Here is a 22,201-nt window from a genome sequence, read left to right on the forward strand (position 1 = left end):
GATTTATCGTACAGTATGCTAAAAGTGTGACTTATGATCGTCATCATTTTTTTCAAGACTAACTGGCATCAAATCAGATCTTTTTCACTTTTTTTTGGTCCAGGTATGTAATAAAGGAAAAGCACAGTAGAAAATTGAGGGTAAAAAACTAAATGTCAGTAGAAATGTCCACAGAGAACTGACAAAAATCAGCTAACATACATTTAAATAACAGAGAAAATGTGATCAAAATATCCCTGAAGGCACACTGAGGCTACAGGAGGTATTGTTCATAATCAGTTTCGTAGGACATGATTCATAGCTCAGTGATCAATAGTCCTGGCTCAGCAATAAAACAGAGAAGTTTCCTGCTAGGGTTTTATTTCCAGCAAGTCTTGCTTCATATACTCTTGACTTTAGAGTTCTGGAAATGACTTATAGATTGAGTGAAACTGATAAATAAATAATGAAATGTACCACTGTGAGACAACAGTCCTAATAAGTGCTAGGGATACGGTCTGTCATCCATATTTAACTGGACCAAACTAATTAATTAAAAAAATGTAAAAAAGAAAGTAATAATTAAGTGGTAAATTAACTATGTTTGCAGAATGACGACTCCACATAATAATTTATTTTAGCATTACATAATGTGAAGTGAATACTGGCCTTTCCAGGACAGTGAAACTACTGCAGTCATCAAAAGTTTATTAGCACAATGCTAATGTGACCTAGCTTGCAGTAACTGTTACCATAGGTCAGAATCAAGGTTTTTAAACGCCAAGAAAGGCAAATATTCACAACATAAACTTCTAAGATACGGAAAAAAGTTTACCGTGAAGTCAAACATTTATCATGCTAATAAAACCGCTAAAGTTAGCTTGCCGTTGTTAAATTCGGGGGTTTAACCGTAAATACCCTAATAAAACCGTGAATAAAAAAGGTAGAATTAAGGCAGCTACATAATAAATTAAACGGAGATTTTAGAGGAAGTGGGCGTGTGAAGGTTTAGTGGAGTAACAATATTCAATGGGTAGAGAAGTAAAATCGAAAGAGGGAATGTCAATCATAGTGAATACGGTATGATAAAAGAAGGGGGGGCAGACAATTGTAGTTACACAAAACCCGGTTTCGTCATAAGAACATCCGGGTCATTCGTCAAAAAATCTGATGCAAGCGCCAACGCCATCGTTGGTAACCATGAGCTACACCCACGGATGTTTAAAGAGACAGTACACCCCATCAGCAAACTGTGACACAATCTATTTCAGCTCTAGTTGAGGTGGTTAAGTATTTAGATGAAGTAAAAGTACTGACAATACCACAGTGTACAATCACTACAAGTACATGTCCTGCACTGAAAATATTTGTAAAAGTGTGTATGTATAATCAAGAAAATATACTTAAAGTATTAAAAGTAAAAACTCAATGAAGTAAAATAATTATTTTCTCCAGTAATCGACTGATTGTTTGGTCTTTACGGTATTGAAAATAGGGATAAATAGCGTCACAATTACTAGAAGTGACACCTTCACAATGCTTGTTTGTCCTTAAAATTATTTTAAAAGATACATAACAATGATGAAAATACTTCAAAAGTAAAATAATCTCTCACATTTGAGAAGTTGTAACCATGATTTTTTTTGTATGAAAAAAAAATGTCAAAAATGTCAAATTTCTCATATTCTTTTTATGCACAAAATCTGGTGTAAAGTAACTATTTACTTAAATACTCCACTTAAGTACAATTCTGAGTTGCTTTAATTGAGTGTTTTAATTTTGTGCTATACTTCTACTCATTTTCATTGCACTACATGTATTTGATACATGGAGTTACTTTGAAAAACAAAATTGAGCATATAAAATACAGTGTATTGTTATACAGTAAATTAAACCACCCAACAATAGGAAAAAAAGCTACAACATTAAAATGCATCATATTGTTACGGATTTACAAATAATCTAATAGCATAATAAATAATAATGTAACAACGAGCGAGCCCATTTTGGCTGCATGCTGAGTACTTTACTTGTATTTTTTATGTCCACTTTCTTGGTAATACTTTTACTTAAGTAACCTTCTGAATGAAGGGGTATTTTTTAATTGTGGTATTGCTACTTTTACCACTTTAGTGTAGGATGTTAATACTTCTTGCACCACTGGTAGTATACACTGGTAGTAAAAAGTAACAACTATAACAGCTGCTTTGATTAAGAACTGTCATTCAAAATGTTTCATTTACATTTTGACAGCCCAGAGACCACTGCTAGTATTTACTTTCTTGTGCCATCTAGTGGCTGAAGAGAAACATTGCGTATCGTTGAGCAGCCTAAAATCTTTGGAGGATTTGGACTCAGGACTTTAGCTGTGCTGATCTCCTTCTCACTTTTGTTAATTTTTAGTCATGATGGGATACAGGAAGAATGATATCACCTCATGATTGGTTCAGTAAGAACAGGAACATCTACCATTTCAATATTATGTTGAAACACAGAGAGAGAGAGACTCCACTCAGATACCACAGATTTTAGTTCTGCTCAGTAAAAGAGATTCTTCACACAATAAAATATAAATCAAAACCCATTTCCCATATTTCGTACAAACTCACACATTTCCAAAGCACAGAAAAGGAAAACACATTATTGCATCCGTTTAAAAACATCATATCTTTACAATCGCAGTTCAGACGGCATGAGATGACGAAAAATGGTTGAGTCCTGTTTTCTACAAAAACAACAATTATTGTAGTTGAAGAAATGGTGAGAGATTAAAAATACTGCACTTCTTAGAGAAGTATCTCAAAAAGTAAGTCATAGTTTATGGCACTTTTATAAAAAAATATTGCATTCTTGGCAGTAGAAGGTGCTTTGGTTTTCTGGAGGAGACAAACGATAAAAACATCTATCACGATAAAAACATCTATCTTCAAAAAAACATCTCCTAGAAAGATTATTTTGCAAACATATTATTATCAAATATAAGGCTGTTTGTTGTATTTTGGTATGATAAAAGTGCTTCTTTGGGTCCTACTGGACAGCCTAGAAGTGATCAGGAAACAGACACAGCTGTAAACAAAGCAGCTAAAGGGGTTAATAAAACTGAAAAGTCATATGTTATGTTATGGTTGGTCCTTAAAACATATGCTCCCATCTCATTCACAGTGCAATAACAAGTTAAAAAAACTACACAAATTGATTTGTTTTGATCCAACCTGAGGTGTTGTATTATATACATATACATATATTGTATTGTATGTAAAAGGCAAGTATTACTGGTTATGATGAAAATCTTTGTTGAACACAAAATTTTGATTCTGTGACAACAGTGAACAAATTCCTGATTGATAAACACAGTGAATATCCAGCAGTGGTTGTTTTTTTACTATTGTAAAAATATGACTACATTTCAAAGTGTAAAATTGCTCTATAATCCATCATCTCTTTGCTGGAATAATTGTAAAAATCAGTTCAAATGTTCACCTGAGTATAAACTTTTAAAGATATTACTGATTTAAAAACTGCAGAATCCCAAACATTTAAACTTGATCAAACTATCCTTGTCCACTGATATAAATGTTATGCTATTGTTGGCTGATAGTAATGTTTGTGCATCCCTCACACTCTTCATGTTTGATAAGTGTGAATGCCGCATATATTTTTTTAGGATTTATACCATTTAAAGAGGTAGTAATCAAATATATCCAACTGTCTATTCAAGCTGTACTACATCGGTCACTTCTGTTTGGTGGATGTCTTTGTCTGAATATTCACTCTTTACGTGGAGTTGGACCTGCTCCTGTCTTTCTCAGCTTCCGCTCCGTCGTCCTCGGTGACGGCCCACGGCTGGATCTTCCCGGTGCCGAATATTGTGAAGACGAGAGCACCGGCGACGTTGATCCCGGCAGCTACCCAGAACACCTTTCTCCAGCCTGCCAGGGTGCGCTGACGACCGGAGGAGAAGAGGGTAGTGTGTTACTTCAGTGACCCATCATGTGCGGTGCATGTTGTGTACTGTGTGTGTGTAATGTGACATTAAAGAGCCAGGAGAAAGAGAACAACAGATCAAGGTTTCTGGAAGTAAATGTCCTGCATTGAAAATGTTACCTCAGTTTATAAGTATAATCAGGAAAATGTACTTAAAACATTAAAAGTACTGAATGCAGACATTTTTTTTTATTACTCATGCATTCATGTAAAAGCAGGAGTTGATTGAGATGATTGAGCTGAAGCTCATTTTTGACTATTTATATGTCGGGTTGCAACTCATGATTATTTTCATTATGGATTAATCTGCTGATTATTTCCTCTATTAATCAATTGATTGTTTGGTTTGTAAAGAATCAGAAAATAGTGATAAATGCCGTCACAATTATTAGCTTTGTCCAACTAACAGCCTCATGGAATACGCTTTGCACTTTTTTTGTGGTATCCTTATAATTCTGTTGATGAGTGTAATGTAATGTCCTCTCCTCCTCCTCATAATAAACTCAACTTTAAATTTTAGAGTCTTGCGATTGTTTAAACGTTGTTTCACGGGTTTCAGTTTAATTTCAAGTAGAAGAAAACATTCTTGTTTTCTTTTTTTTTTACATAAACTATATCTACATTTTAACGATCAGCCATTCAATGCTTTGGCCAAAGAACGTCCATTAAAGGCCTCAAGCTTCAAATACGTGTTGTTACCCAATCATGCACTTTTACAGAGTTACATTTCTGTTACACAAGCACTTTGAGGAGACTTACATCCTCAGTAAAGTATCCTGTAGCGATGGGTGCCATGACTCCAGGGATGGTCCCGAATGTGTTGGTGATTCCTAGAAGGAGTCCTGCATACCTGCAGGAGAGAGAGAAAAACATTTTCTTCAGTATTGCTTTCAACTGTATTTAGCTGAAAGCCCTTCTACATCATCATATATCTATTCATACATCTGAGTCTTGATTAGATCAGTTGATCAACAGAACATGAAATCTAAAAATAATTATAATAATAATAAAAAATAAATAAAATGCTAACACCCACCGTGGAGCGATGTCTATTTGGTTCATGTAGACCCCGGAGGCCGTGAACCCTCCTATGGTTGTGGAGAGTGTGAGGAAGGTGACGGTGAGGATGTGGCTGCAGCCGGCGTAACTCACAGCCACGAGGAAAGCTGCACAAGACAACAGACCTGCAGAGAGGAGGTGGATGTTAAAAGAAGAAAATAATACCAGCACACGTTGAGAAAACATCACTGGTGTTACTGTTTTTTTATAATATTTATGCTGTAACAATGAATAAAAACATAAACCACTCTGTTCGCTGAGTGTATATCTGGGTATTTATGTCATCTTTTCAATACTGAATCTAAACCAGATGAGGGCAGCATTACTCCACTCAAAGACATGGAAACCACCACACTGCTGCCTGTGTGGAGGACAAGTGAAAATGTAATTCCCTTTGGTGAATGTAGTAATGTGTCATGTTATTGCTGACTATTTTGTGGTGGAAAACTTATGTAAAAGCAGGCACCAACCCCTGGGTCTGTGAAGTGGACACAATGCTAAAGAACCTTAAACTTGCTTTCTAATGTCCATCAGGGGGCGACTCCTCTGGTTGTATAGAAGTCTATGAGAAAATGACTCTTGATTTTAATAAATCTCTTGATTTATTCCCTCAGTAAACATTGTAAACTTGAGTTTATGGTCTCAATCTCTAGTTTCAAGTCTTCTTCAATACAGCATGATGTTCATTTAGTAAATTATGATCCATTTAGAGTAACATAGACCATAAAGCAGGGTATGCTTTAGGGCGGGGCTACCTTGTGATTGACAGGTCACTATCATAATGTTGTCCGGTCTGGGAGTTGTCCGTGTTTTTTCATCTTAGAACTTTAACCCTTTCATGTTGTGTTTTCACTTCATGCAAGTTAATTGTAACATTTTGGTCCCCTACAAATGTCTTGTTTAACGTTCGGCTCAGCTCAACCCTCATGTGTCTCTTCTGGTTGCGAAAGAAAACAAGATGTCGACTTCAAGGCTTCAAAACGTCAATCCACAAACTGATGGGTGACGACGTCCACTTCTTATATACAGTCTATGGGTACAAGTGGCAATACCATCATGAATGAATACTCCTACAGCAAACACACTACATTTAAACATTAACTTGAGTAAAAGTACCTTCATATTTGGAGTAAATCAGATTATAATTTGTAATATTTACTGAAAATGTAATAATTTCTCTTCAATCAACATGCTCCTTTATTACCAAAGACCGTCCTGCTGAATGAGTCTTTTAGCTTGCCGAACTACTAAAAACATTTTGTGAGAAATAATTGATCTTTGGCGAGTACATCTAGAAGAATTAAACTCTCAGTTCCAAAGAATGAGCTCATCAATATTAGATGATAAGGGTGCATACATGCAGAGAATCTAAGTGGGAGAGTTTCTTCTACCTATGAGTGTGAAGAGCTTGCGTACGACGGTGATGCTGAACACCTTCCTCTCGATGAGGCGGTCAGCTGCGACACCCGACAGCGTCGAGAACAACCAGGCACCGAGGTACGGCAGAGCGGAGAGGAACCCATTCTGGACGGAGACAGAGAGATTTGGTCAGAGTTGCTGTCCTATTCTGCAAAGGATTTGATGATCGCATGTTGCTTGTCCTTGTACAATTTTAAGAGATCCATACGTACACACATCTTATATCGATAGCTTGTTAGCCAGTTGTGGGTCCGATTCATTTAATCACACAGTACAGCAGTAGTCGTTGCAGACACACCTGGCGGAGATCTGAGCGCACCTCTCTAGTTTGTTATTATTTTTGCTACGAAACTGAGGAACAAAAAAATTTAAACCTCACTGATTTGATGTCAAAGTGCATGATGTCGTTCATGTAGGTGGGCAGGGAGGTGAGCAGGGTGTAGTAGGACCAGTTTGAGCACATCTGGGTGATGATGATGGCCCACAGAGGGACCGACATCAGCATGGGCAGCACGGGCACGGACCAGCCATGACCTGTTCCCTGCAGATTAATGACAAAATCTTGATAAAACACTATACACAGTCGGCAATTGAAGGGGGGGGGGGGGGCATTGATATAGCATGATAAATCCATGGCGCTGTCTGTGGTGCTGAAGTAGCAGACATCTTTTCTGTCTCTCAGTTCTGTCCTTCTGTCAGTTTCGTCTTGGATCTATAATATTCTCTAAAATATATAGCTAGGGGGGACCAAAAGAGTAGTTCATGGTGGTTTCACTAGTGTTGAGTGAATGAAATGAACCGTGTCCGCTGTTTGTCCACTGACTACACATATATGAAGAAAAATGCCAAAAGAAATCCATATTTATCAATGACATTTCCATACAATAAAAAAGATAGAATGTTAGGATGAATGTAAACTTACATGCTTATTGCATGCATGCATTGACAGGCAAGCTTTCATTAAGTTCAAGAAAGAAAAGACGGCTCTGTCACATATTCTCGTTTGAAGGCGTATTGCCTTGTTGACATCTAAACAACAGCTGGACAGGACAGCTGAGGGCGAAGAGAAAGTAAGAGAAAGAGAGAACAGTAAGGGAAACAGAAAGTTTGAGAGGGAACTCAAGTTCAACAATACATTGCAAGCAGTAAAACCCCCAAAACACAGCAGAGGTGTGAGGGTCAACTCACTCTAAATTCATCCAACACTCCCCTCTTCACAGACAGCTGGACAAGCTTTGTTATGAGTCAAGTGTGGTTTTGTGCATAAAACAGGTTTTATGTCTTATCAATAATGAGGAGCTGCAATAAAGCAGTGCAGTTCTCATTCTTCCAGCTGATCTTTTTGACATTATTTCTAATCAATACTAATTAAATTTTTTTGACCAGAAAAAGTAGATCAAGATTGAGAAACCTGAGCTGCATGTCACAGGTAAATAAAAAATGTTCACCTGAGGTCCTATGGAGTTTATGATGTAATCTCTCTCCTCTTTGCTGATTCGACGATGCGTGCGAGGGTCATCTGATACAAAAGCAAACCAAAAGACCGCCCACAGACAACCAGCAGCCCCTGAGAGAGAGAGAGAGAGAGAGAGAGACACAGAGAGACAGAGAGAGAGAGAGAGAGAGAGAGAGAGAGACACACAGAGAGAGAGAGAGAGAGAGAGAGAGAGAGAGAGAGACAGAGACAGAGAGAGAGAGAGAGAGCGAGAGAGAGAGAGAGAGACAGAGAGAGACAGAGAGAGAGAGAGAGAGACACAGAGAGAGAGAGAACGTTTTGGACATGGTGGTGAAAAATGAAAGGAGAGATGCTAATCGTGTCTGCCTGATGTCACAACTAAATCAAACTGCTCCATATGTATCGTGCAAAGAGGATTATTTATTATTTTGAAAATCCAATCAGAGGCGATATTAGTAATATTATCACTGTCATGACACAACGAGATATAATGTTATAGTATCAGGTAGCAAAGTGAGATAAACAAATCAAATTGTTTTTGTTGAGCAATGCTAAATCATTACCTTTGTGTCAAGTACTGAATTTAAGTAAAACATTGAGATACTTTACTTGAGTATTTCCATCTGCTACTTTATACTTCTACTGCGCTACAATTCAGAGGCAAACATTGTTCTTTACACTCAACTACATGTATTTGATAACTTTTGGTTCCTTACATACAGATAAATAATGTGTGTATTATAAAATGTTAAGATAAGACTTTACTAGCTTTTTTAGATTTCAATATATTAGTACTTTTACTTAAGTAAGATTTTGAATGCAGGACTATTACTTATAACAGAGTATTTCTACACTGTGGTATTACTACTTTTACTTAAATAGGAGATCCGAGTCCTTCTTCCACCACTGTTTTTGTGTAGTCTTAGTATTCTACAAATTACTGAAACCGATTTATGTGTGTTAAATAAAGCAGCAACTATCATTTAATCACATCTAATGTTTTGCATATTAATCATTTATATCAGATCGTGATTTTACCTTTTGCATGTTTAAATGTGTTATTATTGTGCAGCGTCTACCACCCTGGCATCTTTTTCTGTGAGAGAATAAGGCCGTGGTTACACTTTTGTCATCCGACCATGTCGAGTCTGAATGCTCCGAGGTCGGACCTGGCTCACAGTAGGATCCGCTCAGCCGGACTACATGCCGAGGTGGCCTGGCTGACTGAGGTATGTGATTGTATTTGGGTTTCCCTCCCTCACCACAGAGGTAGAAGACAGCGGGCCAGCCTAAGGTTTGGCAGATGTATCCGGTGAGCGGCAGAGCCACAAAGGCCCCAAAGTTGCCCCCAGATCCAGACAGGGTCATCAGGCGAGAGCGCTCTAGAGGAGGAGCCCACCGAGCCCACATGGCCATCATGGCGGGGAACGTCACACCCTGGAGAAACGTAGAGACACAGGCAGTGAGACAGGACGAGAGTGAGACAGAGAGGCTGGTTTTTTTGTCGATATAGAATGTGGATGAGTAGCAAGCCGAGGTTTCAAATGTTTCCTCTGCAGAAATACTTCTGGGATGTAAAACAGAGCGGAAGTGATTAATCAGCAACTATTTTGATAATCGATTCATCACTTTATAGACCAAAAGATTAATCAAATAACCAAGACAATAACCAGCAGATGAATCTTTACCAGAAACATTTCTGAACATTTAATGAATACTGTGTAGAAGTACTAAAAAAGATTGTCAAACTGATCTGGAGTAGCCTCAATCATAGTCAATTTCACAGATTTATCAGCAAATAAATGTCCATTACTCTATTATTGCTGTTAAATTCCTCTGTGTCAGAGACAGAAACACACAACATCGCAAATCATATTCCCCCACAGCCTCCTGCACAACTCAACACACTCTTACCTCCCCGAAGCCCTCCAACGCTCGTAGTGCAAACAGCCAGTATAAGCCCATCTTGGCGGCCAGAGGGGTGAGCATCGTGAGGGCAGCGGTGCCCAGCACGCCCAAACCCAGGAAGATACTCCCCCCGTAGTGACCGGACAGGTAGCCACCGGGGATCTGTGTGCACAGGTAGCCGAAGAAGAAGGCCCCCAGCAGCCAGCCCTGAGTCTCCGAGTCCCACGGGTACTGGGGGATCTGGGACAAGAGGTGTCAAAGCGGATAGAATTGAGATCCACTTTCATATATGGAAAAATTTGGATATTAATCTGAAATCAGGCAAAGTGCACAGAATTTTATCTTGAAGTTCCTGCATTATTTCCCTCTGTGGTGTCTCTTATCTATCTTCTTTTAATGCTATTCAGTCCCATAAACAGAGTTTATTTTATTGTTTATTTAAAGAAACAAACTGACTGACATGTTATCTTGAAGTGGGTTACATATCAAAAGTGTTTTGTCCCAAACTACACACATGTAACATGTTTATCAGTTTATTGGTAAAAATGTATAAACTGTCTGTTACCCCCACTGGTTGCAGGAAAGCATCACTGGTGTTTTCCGACCCTGCTGGCAGCGGACAGGCACTGACTACGGAGTTGTTCTGGGCTGGTCCGGTGTCAGTGGTATTCACCATGGCTACCATGGCAACACTGAGGTTGACACGGAGACCATAGACCACAGAGAACCCAAAGAACATGAGGAAGGCCAGGTTGAGGCGAGCCGAGCAGCACTGGGGAGGGACTGTCCACATAGAACACAAGGGTTTTTACATGTAGTCTGGACTGTGGGTCGTTGTTAATACCATTTCAAATATTTCAGATAAAGTTGAGAATGAAGGTTCTACTTTAAAAACACATTCAGTTATCTGAAAAACACACTGTGAAAAAAAAAAAACCTGACTTTTTCAGAAACGCGCTTTTCTAAGATTTTAAAATAACTGCAACCTCACCAATAAATACCACTAAATATTACACTGCTCCTTTAAGGATAAATAAAAATGATCTTTGATTACCCTTTAATGTTAAACTGATATCCACTCTCACTCTACTCTACTTTAATTTCAATCCAAAGCAAATTTCCCCGCTGAGGCACTAATAAAGGATTATATTGTGTTATCATTGTCGTTTATACAGAAACCTGTACTAGTCATTCATTTCAAACATGAAGTCAAGTTTTATCTCGGACCACTTGAATGAAAATAATACAAGAGTTATTTGCATTAGATTGTGTTCATTTGTAAATTTGATATCCTGTTTTTTTGTTGCAAACTTACAGTCAAGAAATCCATCTCCTGTTATTCATTTCTAAAGCTTTAGCGTAGAAGCTTCCAACCAAGCTTCCTCCAAATAACTACAGTATACGATCCACTAACTGTGTAACTTTAGACGTCTAAACTAACATTGGCAGAACTGGTTTCAGGTACTATGCACCTTTTAAATGGAGTGAACGGCAACCGGACCTCAAACTAGAGTCTGGCAATCCTCTGGGAGATTTTAAACCTTTATTATCTGATTTTTTTTATTTTTTATTCTTGGAATTGTTTTTTTTCCAGTTTATTGTGTAGTTGTTTTCCTTCTATTTTGCTGATTGTGTTTTTGTGAATGTTTCTTGTTCAGGTTTTGGAAAGGATACCTTAATCTCAATAAGACTTCCTGATTAAATGAAGTGTAAATAAAAAATAAAATGATTAAAAAAAATCACAATTGGCAGTCAACACAGCTTAAGGGTCAACTTCACTGCCTATTTGTCTTTATTTCAGTAGCATCATCCGTTTTACTGCATTACGTCATTTGATGGTCAGCTCCCTCGTTAACAGCTTACATAACAGGTGAGGTAATCTCTAAACAGAGGTGCTGTGAATATGACTCCAGAGCTGCAAAATAATAAAGTGAAGAGCATATTGTTGTGCAGCAGCCATTACTGCAAACACAGTTTTTTCCATGTTGCGAACAGAAGCAGAGCTAGCTTCAGCGCACTACACTATTTTGTTTATGTTTTGAAATGACATGCAACAAAACACAGACATACATCAAAATGTGGAGAAAGCGCGAAGATACAAGCAGAGAAATGCATGTTGTACACGTTCAGAAAATTATTTTAAAAGATTAATTTGCTGCGTTTTTGAACTTCTCAGATCATATTTTTTATCATTGTATAAAAAAATATTTAATGGCATGTTGGAATTGAGAGTGCCTTTGTTTGCACTAGAGCTTATGTTAAATAAAAATATAAACACAGCTGCAACGATTAATCGATTGACAATTAATCTACAGCTATTTTAATTATTATTTCATTTCATTTTTTTCTTCATATTTACATGGTAAATTTAATATTTTTAGGTTTTGGACTGCTGATTGGACCTGACAAGATATTTCATGACATCACCTTGAGATCTGGGAAATGGATAAAATAATGAATATGGACTATGGAAATAACCGTTGCAGTCTTAAAAACAAATACTATTGAAAGAACTTGGAACTTGTCTTGAGAGTTTTGACGTGTTTGCAAACCCGAATACATTGTTTCTTGCTCCAAAGATAGCACACACCTGCATCGTTCTCGATGAGGGGTTCACTGTCCTCGCTCTCGTCCAAAGGGGCCGAGTTGATGGAGCAGCCACTTGGTAGCGCCATGGCACTCGGCTGACCCGGGAAATATTAAGCCGTAAAATGATGTCACTGAGCCATGGTGTCCCCGAAACCTGCTGGACGGACAAAGGTTACTGATCAGAGGACATGGAAAAACACAAACAAAGACCAACATGGAGGATGCTAGATCAACACATGACACATGTATATATAGGAAGACGGCACGACACATCAGCAGATTTTGACAGGAAGCTTGATAACACTGATACACACAAACACACAGTGACGCTTCCTGATTTCACGAGATGTTGGAAAAGTTTCACCAAACCTGCAATCTGACTGAAGCTGAGAATGGATCCACTTCAGAGCGAGGTGGAGAGATGATGAAGATGAAGATGAAGCTTAGTGGGAGTTTGTCTCTTTACTGAGCTGGAAACTGTGAACAATGAATAAAAAAGGTCACACAATAACAACAGACTGACTGTGCTGTTCTTCTTCTATCCTCAGAATATATACTGTGTTTGATACATGTCTGTTCACAACTGTTGGTTAAAATATGAAAATGTGCAAATGTACACCATCTTCAATTCTGGGATATTATAACGGATATTTTCACTATTTCCAGACATTTTATAGACGAAACGATTATTCAATAATGGAAATAATCGATAGTTTCAGCTCTAATAGAATGGAAATAATTAGTCAGAGTAATAACTCTTTATGTTAAGTGCTATTATACTATATAGAGTGGATTTGTCTACAGAGGTAAACGTTTTTAGCAGAGGATATAACTGCTGAGTCACTGTTCAGAGTTTTACTTCTCACACCTGCCTGACGACTCATGATGTTGCTGGCAGCAGAGAACCTTTTGTACAAAAAAATGCAGGAACTGAGAACAATATACTTGTCTGTAGCATTCCAATATGTTTTCAGGGGTTGGGCCGGGTTCCAAAGGTAAAAAAAAAAGAGAGGCAAATATGTACTTTTCAACCAAAGTCTGAGGTCATCACATCAATAAACAGTTACATGATCCTTTGATTATCACTACAGCTCATCTGTCTAATCAATCTTAATGAGTTTCACATTTCAGGTCAATACATATTGTCTGAGGAACATCAACTACCCAAAACTTTGATCCTGACTTTACCTAATTATGCAGCCTACAGCTTTGGAACCTCTACAAAACGTGTTTACCAGCACATACAAGGAAAAAAGGAGCGAGTGAGTGACTGTACTTTAAGGACATTTATGTGGATTAATCTAATGATTATTTTCTAAATCAAGCAATTAATCCTTTGGTCTATACCATTTTGGAAAATAGTGAGAACTAAAATATAGTTACAGATACATGACTAGCAACTTAATCGATTTATCAAAAAAAAATGCTTCTAAAAATGATTTCCTTCTCAAGTTGTTTTCTCATTTCATTGACTTTGTTTTCACATTTTCCTCTTTATGTTTTCCTTTAATTTCAAGTAATTTCAGTGCTTTTCTGGACTTTCTGGTATTGTTACATTTTCTGTATATTTTAAAGTACTTTAAAATTCTCAGTTTTAAAGATTTGACACAAATAAAGGTTATTATTATTATGACACATAGCATTTATTTTGGCACATTTTAAAATGTCTTGACTGATTCTTTACAGATATCAATAAGATGACCGACACATTGAGCTTCCCTTATATATAACATCCCTTATATATTGCAATACGTAGCAAGTTTTTCTGTCCGACAAAGCATGTTTTTTTTGCCATTACCATGTGACTCATGTCTGCAAGTGAGTGTATGTGTGAGCCTCGCATGAGATCCTCAGAAAAACGTCTGAAACAATGAATGCATTATGTAACTAAAATGTCCTTTTTCTTCCTCCTTGTCCGGGTGAACTTGGGATGTAAAGGTCAATTACTGTGGAAATCTTTTAAGTTTTCAAGTGGCATTTTTAAGTTCCATTGTCAACACTGACATATCTAAATAAATAAGGGCTTAAACCTACATCCTCTAACAATTACAATATATCTTGGTCAATTAACTGGTAAATGATTTCTATTATTAAGATAAACTAAAAGTTACCAGAGCCCAAAGTAATGTTATTAGATTGGTTATGTTCAAGCTAACAGCATAACAAATGACATGAAACAGAGAAAACTGGTTTGATAATTAGGTCTCACTACACTAAAGAACACCACCACATTGTCAAATGTGGGTAAATACTGTAAAATGTAATGTACTGTGAATTTAAAAATAATGTATTATTCATTTAAAAAACAAGTGGTCTATAAATGAGAGAAAAACACCAGGAAATATCAAGAGCAACCTGTAATGTCTATAAGGCACAACATTATCATTATAACATGTTAAGCTAGTTTAACTTAAGGACATCCTCAATTATTAGTGAATGTCTCAGTGTCTGTTATGTGCCGTGTGTATATATAACGTTAACATTAACCTTGAACAGCTCAGTGATAGCATAAGACCACACATGACATGACAATATCCTGAACCTGTTAGGTTACAGTAACGTTATGTAGCTCAGCTTGTTCCTTAACTAGCTATAACTGCTGTATTCATGTTTAACGACAACTTGTACGGATATTTCGGCAATTACACCTTACCTTGTGAAGACGTTTTAAACCAGAGACACTTAGTTAAGAAGGCATGAACGTAAAAGTGAATGAGACATGTAACAAAACATCTAAATATGTCTTTATCTCAACCGGTGAGATGAGTTGTGTTGTGCTGAACAGTCACATGAGCGAAGCTCTGCGGAAACGTAGATCTACAAAAGAGTGGACTGGCTTTAGACGGTCCGGTTAAGACAGCTCATGTTCTATAGATCGACTCTAGGGATGTGACGTTGAGCACGTGACCAATGGCTGGCCCGCCTTCCTCTCTTGCTCGAGCTTCAACGGTTTGCTTGTTGTAAAATATATATATAAAACAAATAATTTCTTATTTCCACAGCTATTTCGTCCTTTAAGTGGGCTGTTTGACAAATTAAAGCTAGCCCACAAGAAAGTAATTTCCGGCAGCAGTTTAAATGTGTTGTTATGGCAACGAATCCACCTCCTGTATGTTGAAGCAAACATACAATCCAGCCGACGTCATTGAATCACCAACCACAAGTCAGCAGTTTTAAGGCACCTGTAAATTATACAGGTTTCGTCGCATCCATGGCCCATTACAGAGTGAGTATTTGGTGAAATACTTTCTGCAGCTAGCTGTTATTGTTACTCGCTAAATGTTATAGTTGCTGGTGTAAAGTGCCAGCTAGCTAGCATAATACCAATGTGCCCCCTGCTTGTTGGGATGAAGCTAACGTGAAAGGCAGGCGTGTAGTTATTTAACCACAATTACTTCGCCCGTGGATGAAACAACGAAGCAGTGTTTTGCTAACTTATGTGTAGCGTTAAGTCAAAATATTTGTCTTGTTTCAGGCCTCAGAATCGAAGCGAGAACAATTTAGAAGATATCTCGAAAAATCGGGAGTCCTTGACACTATAACCAGCGGTATGTACACAAGACATTGGGAGACCCTTATTTAATTAGCATGTAACGCTAATTGTGCACCCAATACAAGGTGTTTAACCCACGCATGCGCCTACTTTCCACCGATATCCCTGCTGCGCTGCTTTATGACTATTTCGTTTGTCTTCTTGCAGTTTTAGTGGCACTTTATGAAGAGACTGACAAACCCGACAACGCACTGGAGTATCCTTTTCTCACGTGGGAAGCATTATATAACGTTTAGAGTTGATAAACGAGTGTTTCTGTGCTGATTAGTTTGGTTAACTATTGTGGTACATTTGGTAATATATATATATATATATATATATATATATATATATATATATATATATATACACACACACACACCCAGCTTATTAATCACGGTTGGAGAACCAGTAGGCCTTGTTTCTGCTTTGAGTTGAACTTCTTTAGGGTTTCCCCGGGAACTAGCTGAGAAGATTTGTGGTCCCTGTTGTAATAGTACTACAGCTGACATGGCAACAGCCATTACAAGCCCCCTTTTCCACATGCACTTTAACCTGTAAATGCAATAGATTTCCAGACAAAGAAGCAATATAATTCCTGGAAAAAGTTTTCAGTGTTTTACAGATTTATCACACAGTCAGTGACTATAAAGCACAGTATTTCCCCTTGCATGTAGGTATGTAAAAAGCTTTAAAAGCCTGTAAACGTTGACCTTAACCCCCGGCCCAGTTTCATAAAGCTTCAGCTCGATGCGGCTGGTCCAGAGTCAGCAGACGCTGAGGCTCTTCGCATGGAGCTGGCAGACCTGCAACAGAAATGCAACATTCTCATGGGGGAGAACAAAGAGCTGAAAAACAGGGTGAGATGCTAGTAAAAGTCCAAATTTACAGATAAGCAGATAACCGTGTTTGAGTGTGCTGCTGCTACTGTAACCTCTAACCTCTGCATTAATATCATTTTCCAGCTGATGCAGTACGAACCATCGCCTGAGGAGGGGCCAGCAGAGTAGAAAGGAGGGGTTTTCTCACTGCTTACTGGGGTAAAAACATAAACAAATATTATTCAATTTTAAGGGATGTACACTGAATACAAAATCTCAATTTTTTTGTTACATATCAAGAAGGAACTTTTGCTTTGTCATAAATAAAAATACATTTTCAGCATTTGGCATCAGTCCTTCTCTTGATGTCCTACATTTACAATTGTTCCTCTGTTTTCAACCAAAGGATTCTGTTTACATACGCAGCCATTCATCTGAAATAAATACATAAAAAAAAGTATAATATTTTAATTGACATCATCTGTATTAGGCCTACTGAGTTATGAACTGTCATACAAAAGCAATAATTCAGAGGTCACTGCTCATGTGCCCAAAGGGAAGTCTGATAAATGACAGCACATTAAACACCATTTTTTTTATTCATGTCACTGTAACAACGCAACGATATTTAGCACTTCTTTCCCACCGTGACCCATCAGCGTCACTGATTTAAAAGTATCAGGTTGCGTAACCGCACGTTATGACCTGAAACAACATTATAGATTTGCGGTTCAGTTTTCCATTCCCCTCTAATCATTCAGACAGAGCTATCGCGTACAGTCGAATCATTAAATGTCCATCTGAGTCTCTGTAACAGACCAGTGAATGTACTAAAGCTGAGCAGTCCATTGTAGTCTGCTCACCTGGTAAAATCTGAAAAGTGGATGTTGGATTGCAGATTTATTGGAAAAAAAGGTTGCTCTTTGGAGTCGAGAGCATAATCTCCACAGCAACGAGTAACAAAGGCCTTTTGTGCTTGTTTCAATGTCTATAAAATAACTCTAAATGTGTGAAAAGTGCCCACACAAAAGTTGCACCCACACCTGGCTTATCGAGAGTTTCTGTTGCCATGTTGACGAGCGTACAGTCTGTTTATATCTGCAGATCAGTTGGGGCCCTTCTGCTGCTGCTGCTGCTCACCGCAGACACTCTGCGGTTCGGAGAGGAAGCGATGGGGCTGTTGCTCTCCCGGCTGTGTCGAGACACTGAGCTCAGCTCCCCTGCGGAGTCTGGGCTCTGAGACCTGCTCGGCCTCTTAATGTCTGATTTGGAGAGTATCCTCGCTCGGGGTCCCACGCAGCTGCTGCGCAGCTTCACGCTGTTGTTCCCGTGGTAGGAGTCTCCGCTGTCCGAGCCGTTCCCCTCCACCAGCGTTGAGCAGTTCCACGGTGGACTGACCCTCCGCGACTTCCTCGCAACGCCTGACATCGTTGCGCACGATGAGGCGTCCGCCACGGGGAGGGTGGGGTACTCGGGGCTGGCGCACTCCATACGCTCACGACGGGGCGAAGACTGCTCCTCCGGCTCCTCCTGTTTGTCCGCAGGAGGGGAACGCGTCTCGCTGCTCGTGTTGTTGGAGTTGCTGTTCTGCTCCGTGGGGCTCGGAACTCCCTCCTTGCCATCCTTGTGGCCATCCGGCTTTGCGCCAGGGTCCCCTTTTATCGGGACGAAGGCAGAGGAGGCGTTAAGGAGAGGGTAGGTGGGCCCATTGCCCTGCTTCTCCAACAGCAACGTGTATCCACACGGCGCCGTGGGGATCGTGGTCTTGCGACCCACGGACGTGCCTACGCAAACCTGATGCACGACCGAGTTCTTCTTCGACTTGTCAACGTAATACTCGTCGAGATCGGCCTTCAGGTGCGGGTAGAAGTCCAGGATGCCCCTCTTGAGCTTCTTGAATCCCAGGTGCATGATCTCCAGGAGGCTGAGAAAGAGCGAGAGGCAGGCGATCCCTTGCATGAACACCATGAACACGGTCTTCTCGGTGGGCCTGGAGACGAAGCAGTCGACCACGTTTGGGCACGGCTCCCGCTCGCACTTGTAGAGAGGGTGCAGCCGGTGTCCGTAGAGGAAGTACTGACACACCATGAAGCTGACCTCCACCACTGAGCGCGTGACAATGTGGACCAGATAAGTGCACAGCAGAGAGCCCCTGAGCGGAGCCTTGTTGAGCTTCCCCTGCTCCAGCTGCTTCATCTCCTTCTCGATCCTCCGCCGCACCTCCACCATCTCCGCGTCTACCGCCTCCAGCTCCCGACGGAGAGCCACCTTCTTGCAGTGGCGCTCCTTCTCCAGAGCCCGCAGCTGGTAGATGGCGTGGCCCATGTACACCAGGGAGGGCGAGGACACGAAGATGACCTGGAGCACCCAGTACCGGATGAGGGAGATGGGGAAGGCCTGGTCGTAGCAGACGTTTCGGCAGCCCGGCTGGTCGGTGTTGCAGATGAAGTCGGACTGCTCGTCGTTCCACACGTCTTCCGCCGCGACGCCCAGCACCAGCATCCGGAATATGAACAGGATAGTCAGCCAGATCTTGCCGACCATGGTGGAGTGGATATGCACCTCCTCCAAGATCCCTCCAAGGAAGTTCCAGTCTCCCATGTTTTACATTGGCAGAGCTGTAACGGATGAGGAAATAAAAATCAAAGTTATGATTGTTGATGAAACCTGATTAAAGATGATAATGGTGTCAATATTTGGGAGTTTTAAAAATCTGATAATGATACAGATGGCATTAAAATGGAAAAAAGTATTTTCCACTCTTGCTACTTTAAGTACTTTTCTGATAGTACTTATGTACTTTTAAGATCAAAGTTCGAATGCAGGACTTGTAAGAGTATTTCCACACTCTGGTACTGCTAAGGTTAAAGATACTAGATATTAAAAATACTTCTTCCACCATTGCTGAGAACAAGGTTTTCAATCGTGCAACCAGTTTACAACAGAACCTCAACCCATCAGACATTCATTTAAATGCTTAAGTACTAATCTTAAATTGTTGAATTCGGCATTTTGATTTGTTCTTATGTTCGGTGAAGTACACAATAACATTCAGCAGCATTTCAATAAAACAATATAAGATATATTGGTAACATTGGGCATCATAAGGCACAACCAATCATCTCAAAGAATCAAATACAAATCAATAATTACAATGATGTTATTAATAAGAAAGTTACTAAACACTGCTTCTTCCTACAACAAAAGACACCATAAAATGCACCGTATGACGCTGATATAATTAGCTCAGTGTAATAATGTAACAGGATGACTTTAACAAAAATGGTCAAATATTTATTTTAGAGTAAGTCGACTTACCTTTCATCTTGGATATGAAATGTAACAATAAAGGCCTTTTGGCAACAACGCTGCTGATGTTGCTGAACACAATCCTACAAGCACATCGTTTATCTTCTTTATCCTCTTCTAAAAGATCAAACTTTCAACACCTGGAGAGACTTCTCTCTCCACTGTTGGTGAATACTGGACACTAACAAATGATCCCTGCTGGCTCTGGTTGTTCACAACTTATAGCCTGTGAAACACAGAAACGATCAATACCGCTGCTCTGTTGCCATTTACCTCGCAGCGGTATGAATGGACCGACTGCCAGTTCCTGCCCAGTCATTAGGGGTGAAATGTGTCGCAATTTAAACCAGTTTGCCGCCTCTTTGCGGTTGAACCCGAAAGGACCCTGAACTGGTTTGATCCTCCGCATCACACGGGACAGAAGTGGTGCACTGGGTTTGATAAGAATCTTGTGAAGTGGATTATAATCCATGCAAGAAGATGCAATATCCTGATTTAAATCTCCACTCTTACATTGAAAGATCATTTTAAAATGCTAGATACTACTCATTTACTCATTTATATGCTGCACGACAGCCTTGTTAAACTAATGAGCAGTGTGATACGAGCTCGCTGCTCTGCGTTGGTTGTTGCGGCTGGAGCTGAACCAATTAGATGATTAATCGGTCAAAAATATTATAATTTAGAAAATCAATAAATCGTACTGAAAAAAATGCAGTGTGTAGGATTTGGCGGCTTCTAGAGGTGAGGTTGCATATTGCAACCAACTGAAATTTGCTCCCAGTTGCCACGCATGTAGGAGAACTACGGAGGCCGCCGCCGAAACGTGAACGACACATTCTGAGCCAATGTTCGGTTTGTCCGCTCCGGCCTCCTGTAGAAACATTTTTTGCCAGTTCTGTGTAGATATAAGCGGCTCATTTTCAGGTCATGAAAACACGATTCTTATTTTCATGTGATTCTATTCCTCAGCTCAGCTACATCCTTTGTTGGAGTTTGTTGCAAACCCTCAAAATATTGAATATTGTTTATTAAACTGAAACTTGATACACACAGATGTACTTCAGTTCCTCACTGAAGAAAACATCTTTTTGCCAAGTTAACCATATTAACGGTTACAGCATCTTCTATCTTAGTAGTACAGTAGTAGTACAGTATTACCTCCGAGTATTCATCTTCCAGCAGCTTTACTTAACCAGAAGCGTTCAGAGCAGTGATTCTCAACTGGTGGGTCGTGACCCAAAAGTGGGTCGCGATCCGTTTTCAGTGGGCCTTTGACTGAAGAAAAAATAATAAAATCCTGTGCTTTTATTTTTCATTTTATGCAGCGGAGTTATTCACACTCCTTAACAGTATTTGGCGTTAATGACTTGTAATTCTAATAGACACCCATTTCACAGTATAACTACCCAGTAGAACACCCACAAAGTTTGTTTTCATGCTAATTGAGCGAAACGCAAGTACGACACCGACTACATGATATGGATTTTCTTACCTTGAGGACAAAAGAGGGCAAAAACCTCAGTGTGTTTTGTGCAGCGAGGTTCTGGCACAAGAAAGCATGAAGCCGTCAAAACTGAAGCGACATTTGGAAACAAAACACCCCTCTCTCAAAGATAAACCTGTTGAGGACTTTTGACGACGACTTCAAGACCTGAGGACATCACAAAAATGTCTTACTGACCTGCAGCCATGGACATGGACGTGTTGGATCAATCCGCAGCGGATGAACTGAAAACTACCTCTGTCAAATGACACTATAAGTAGGCCAATTGAACACGTCGGATGACATCAGACAGACCACAGCTCGAATGAATCCAAGTGGTCATTTTGCATTACAAATGGAGGAACCTACAGACATGAACAAAGCAGTTTTACTTGTTTACGTGAAACATGTGTGGGATAGTGTGTGACAGGAACAATTTCTCTGCACAAGAGAGCTCCCTACTACTACGACTGCAGAGGACATCTTCAGCTCAGGTTCAAACTGCACCATCTTTTCATTAAATACATTTGGGAAGTTGAAAATTTGGGTCGCTGCCTGTAATTAAGGGGTGATGGTGGGTCCCACAGCCAGACTAGTTGAGAACCACTGGTTTAGAGGGACCAGCTCCATGAGCCACTACACGTCCGATCAGGACATTA

General features: G+C 39.6%; 3 protein-coding genes across 4 annotated transcripts; 1 reads left to right on the top strand and 2 right to left on the bottom strand.

Annotated features, from left to right (window-relative positions):
• Window positions 1-2,491: 2,491 nt before the first annotated feature.
• si:ch1073-513e17.1 (sialin) lies at window positions 2,492-15,152 on the bottom strand. 2 transcript variants are annotated; one of them, XM_068710907.1, is made up of 12 exons: window positions 15,048-15,152; window positions 12,764-12,871; window positions 12,396-12,548; window positions 10,371-10,588; window positions 9,812-10,045; window positions 9,160-9,334; window positions 7,890-8,008; window positions 6,821-6,982; window positions 6,414-6,546; window positions 5,000-5,147; window positions 4,723-4,813; window positions 2,492-3,921 (listed from the first exon to the last, which is right to left on the bottom strand). In XM_068710907.1, exons 3-12 carry the CDS (start codon window positions 12,478-12,480, stop codon window positions 3,754-3,756), a joined length of 1,533 nt encoding a protein of 510 aa, XP_068567008.1. In that variant the 5' UTR covers window positions 12,481-12,548; window positions 12,764-12,871; window positions 15,048-15,152; the 3' UTR covers window positions 2,492-3,753. The 2 variants fall into 2 exon arrangements, with proteins under 2 accessions (XP_068567008.1, XP_068567007.1); XM_068710906.1 differs by having other exon boundaries at window positions 12,396-12,551.
• A 163-nt stretch (window positions 15,153-15,315) lies between these two features.
• Window positions 15,316-17,095, top strand: mycbp (MYC binding protein). The gene is made up of 5 exons (XM_068710909.1): window positions 15,316-15,620; window positions 15,870-15,942; window positions 16,095-16,143; window positions 16,657-16,786; window positions 16,892-17,095. The coding sequence occupies exons 1-5, from the start codon at window positions 15,606-15,608 to the stop codon at window positions 16,934-16,936; spliced, it is 312 nt and encodes a 103-aa protein (XP_068567010.1). The 5' UTR covers window positions 15,316-15,605; the 3' UTR covers window positions 16,937-17,095.
• Window positions 17,096-17,798: 703 nt separating this feature from the next.
• Window positions 17,799-19,663, bottom strand: LOC137872603 (gap junction alpha-9 protein-like). Its single transcript, XM_068710908.1, has one exon. The coding sequence runs from the start codon at window positions 19,346-19,348 to the stop codon at window positions 17,840-17,842; it is 1,509 nt and encodes a 502-aa protein (XP_068567009.1). The 5' UTR covers window positions 19,349-19,663; the 3' UTR covers window positions 17,799-17,839.
• Window positions 19,664-22,201: the final 2,538 nt, after the last annotated feature.

Source organism: Cebidichthys violaceus, unplaced genomic scaffold, assembly GCF_023349555.1.
Source record: "Cebidichthys violaceus isolate CVI_PGR_0920_01 unplaced genomic scaffold, fCebVio1.0.p SCAF_16, whole genome shotgun sequence".
Classification (NCBI taxonomy): domain Eukaryota; kingdom Metazoa; phylum Chordata; class Actinopteri; order Perciformes; family Stichaeidae; genus Cebidichthys; species Cebidichthys violaceus.

Coding starts and splice junctions, on each gene's coding strand:
- si:ch1073-513e17.1 (XM_068710907.1), bottom strand. CDS start 12,480: ATGGCGCTACCAAGTGGCTGCTCCATCAACTCGGCCCCTTTGGACGAG. Junction 10,046..10,370: donor CTTTCCTGCAACCAGTGGGG/GTAACAGACAGT, acceptor CTCTTGTCCCAG/ATCCCCCAGTACCCGTGGGA. Junction 5,148..6,413: donor CAAGCTCTTCACACTCATAG/GTAGAAGAAACT, acceptor TCCTCTCTGCAG/GTCTGTTGTCTTGTGCAGCT.
- LOC137872603 (XM_068710908.1), bottom strand. CDS start 19,348: ATGGGAGACTGGAACTTCCTTGGAGGGATCTTGGAGGAGGTGCATATC.
- mycbp (XM_068710909.1), top strand. Junction 16,144..16,656: donor AAACCCGACAACGCACTGGA/GTATCCTTTTCT, acceptor CCCCCGGCCCAG/TTTCATAAAGCTTCAGCTCG. Junction 16,787..16,891: donor ACAAAGAGCTGAAAAACAGG/GTGAGATGCTAG, acceptor ATCATTTTCCAG/CTGATGCAGTACGAACCATC.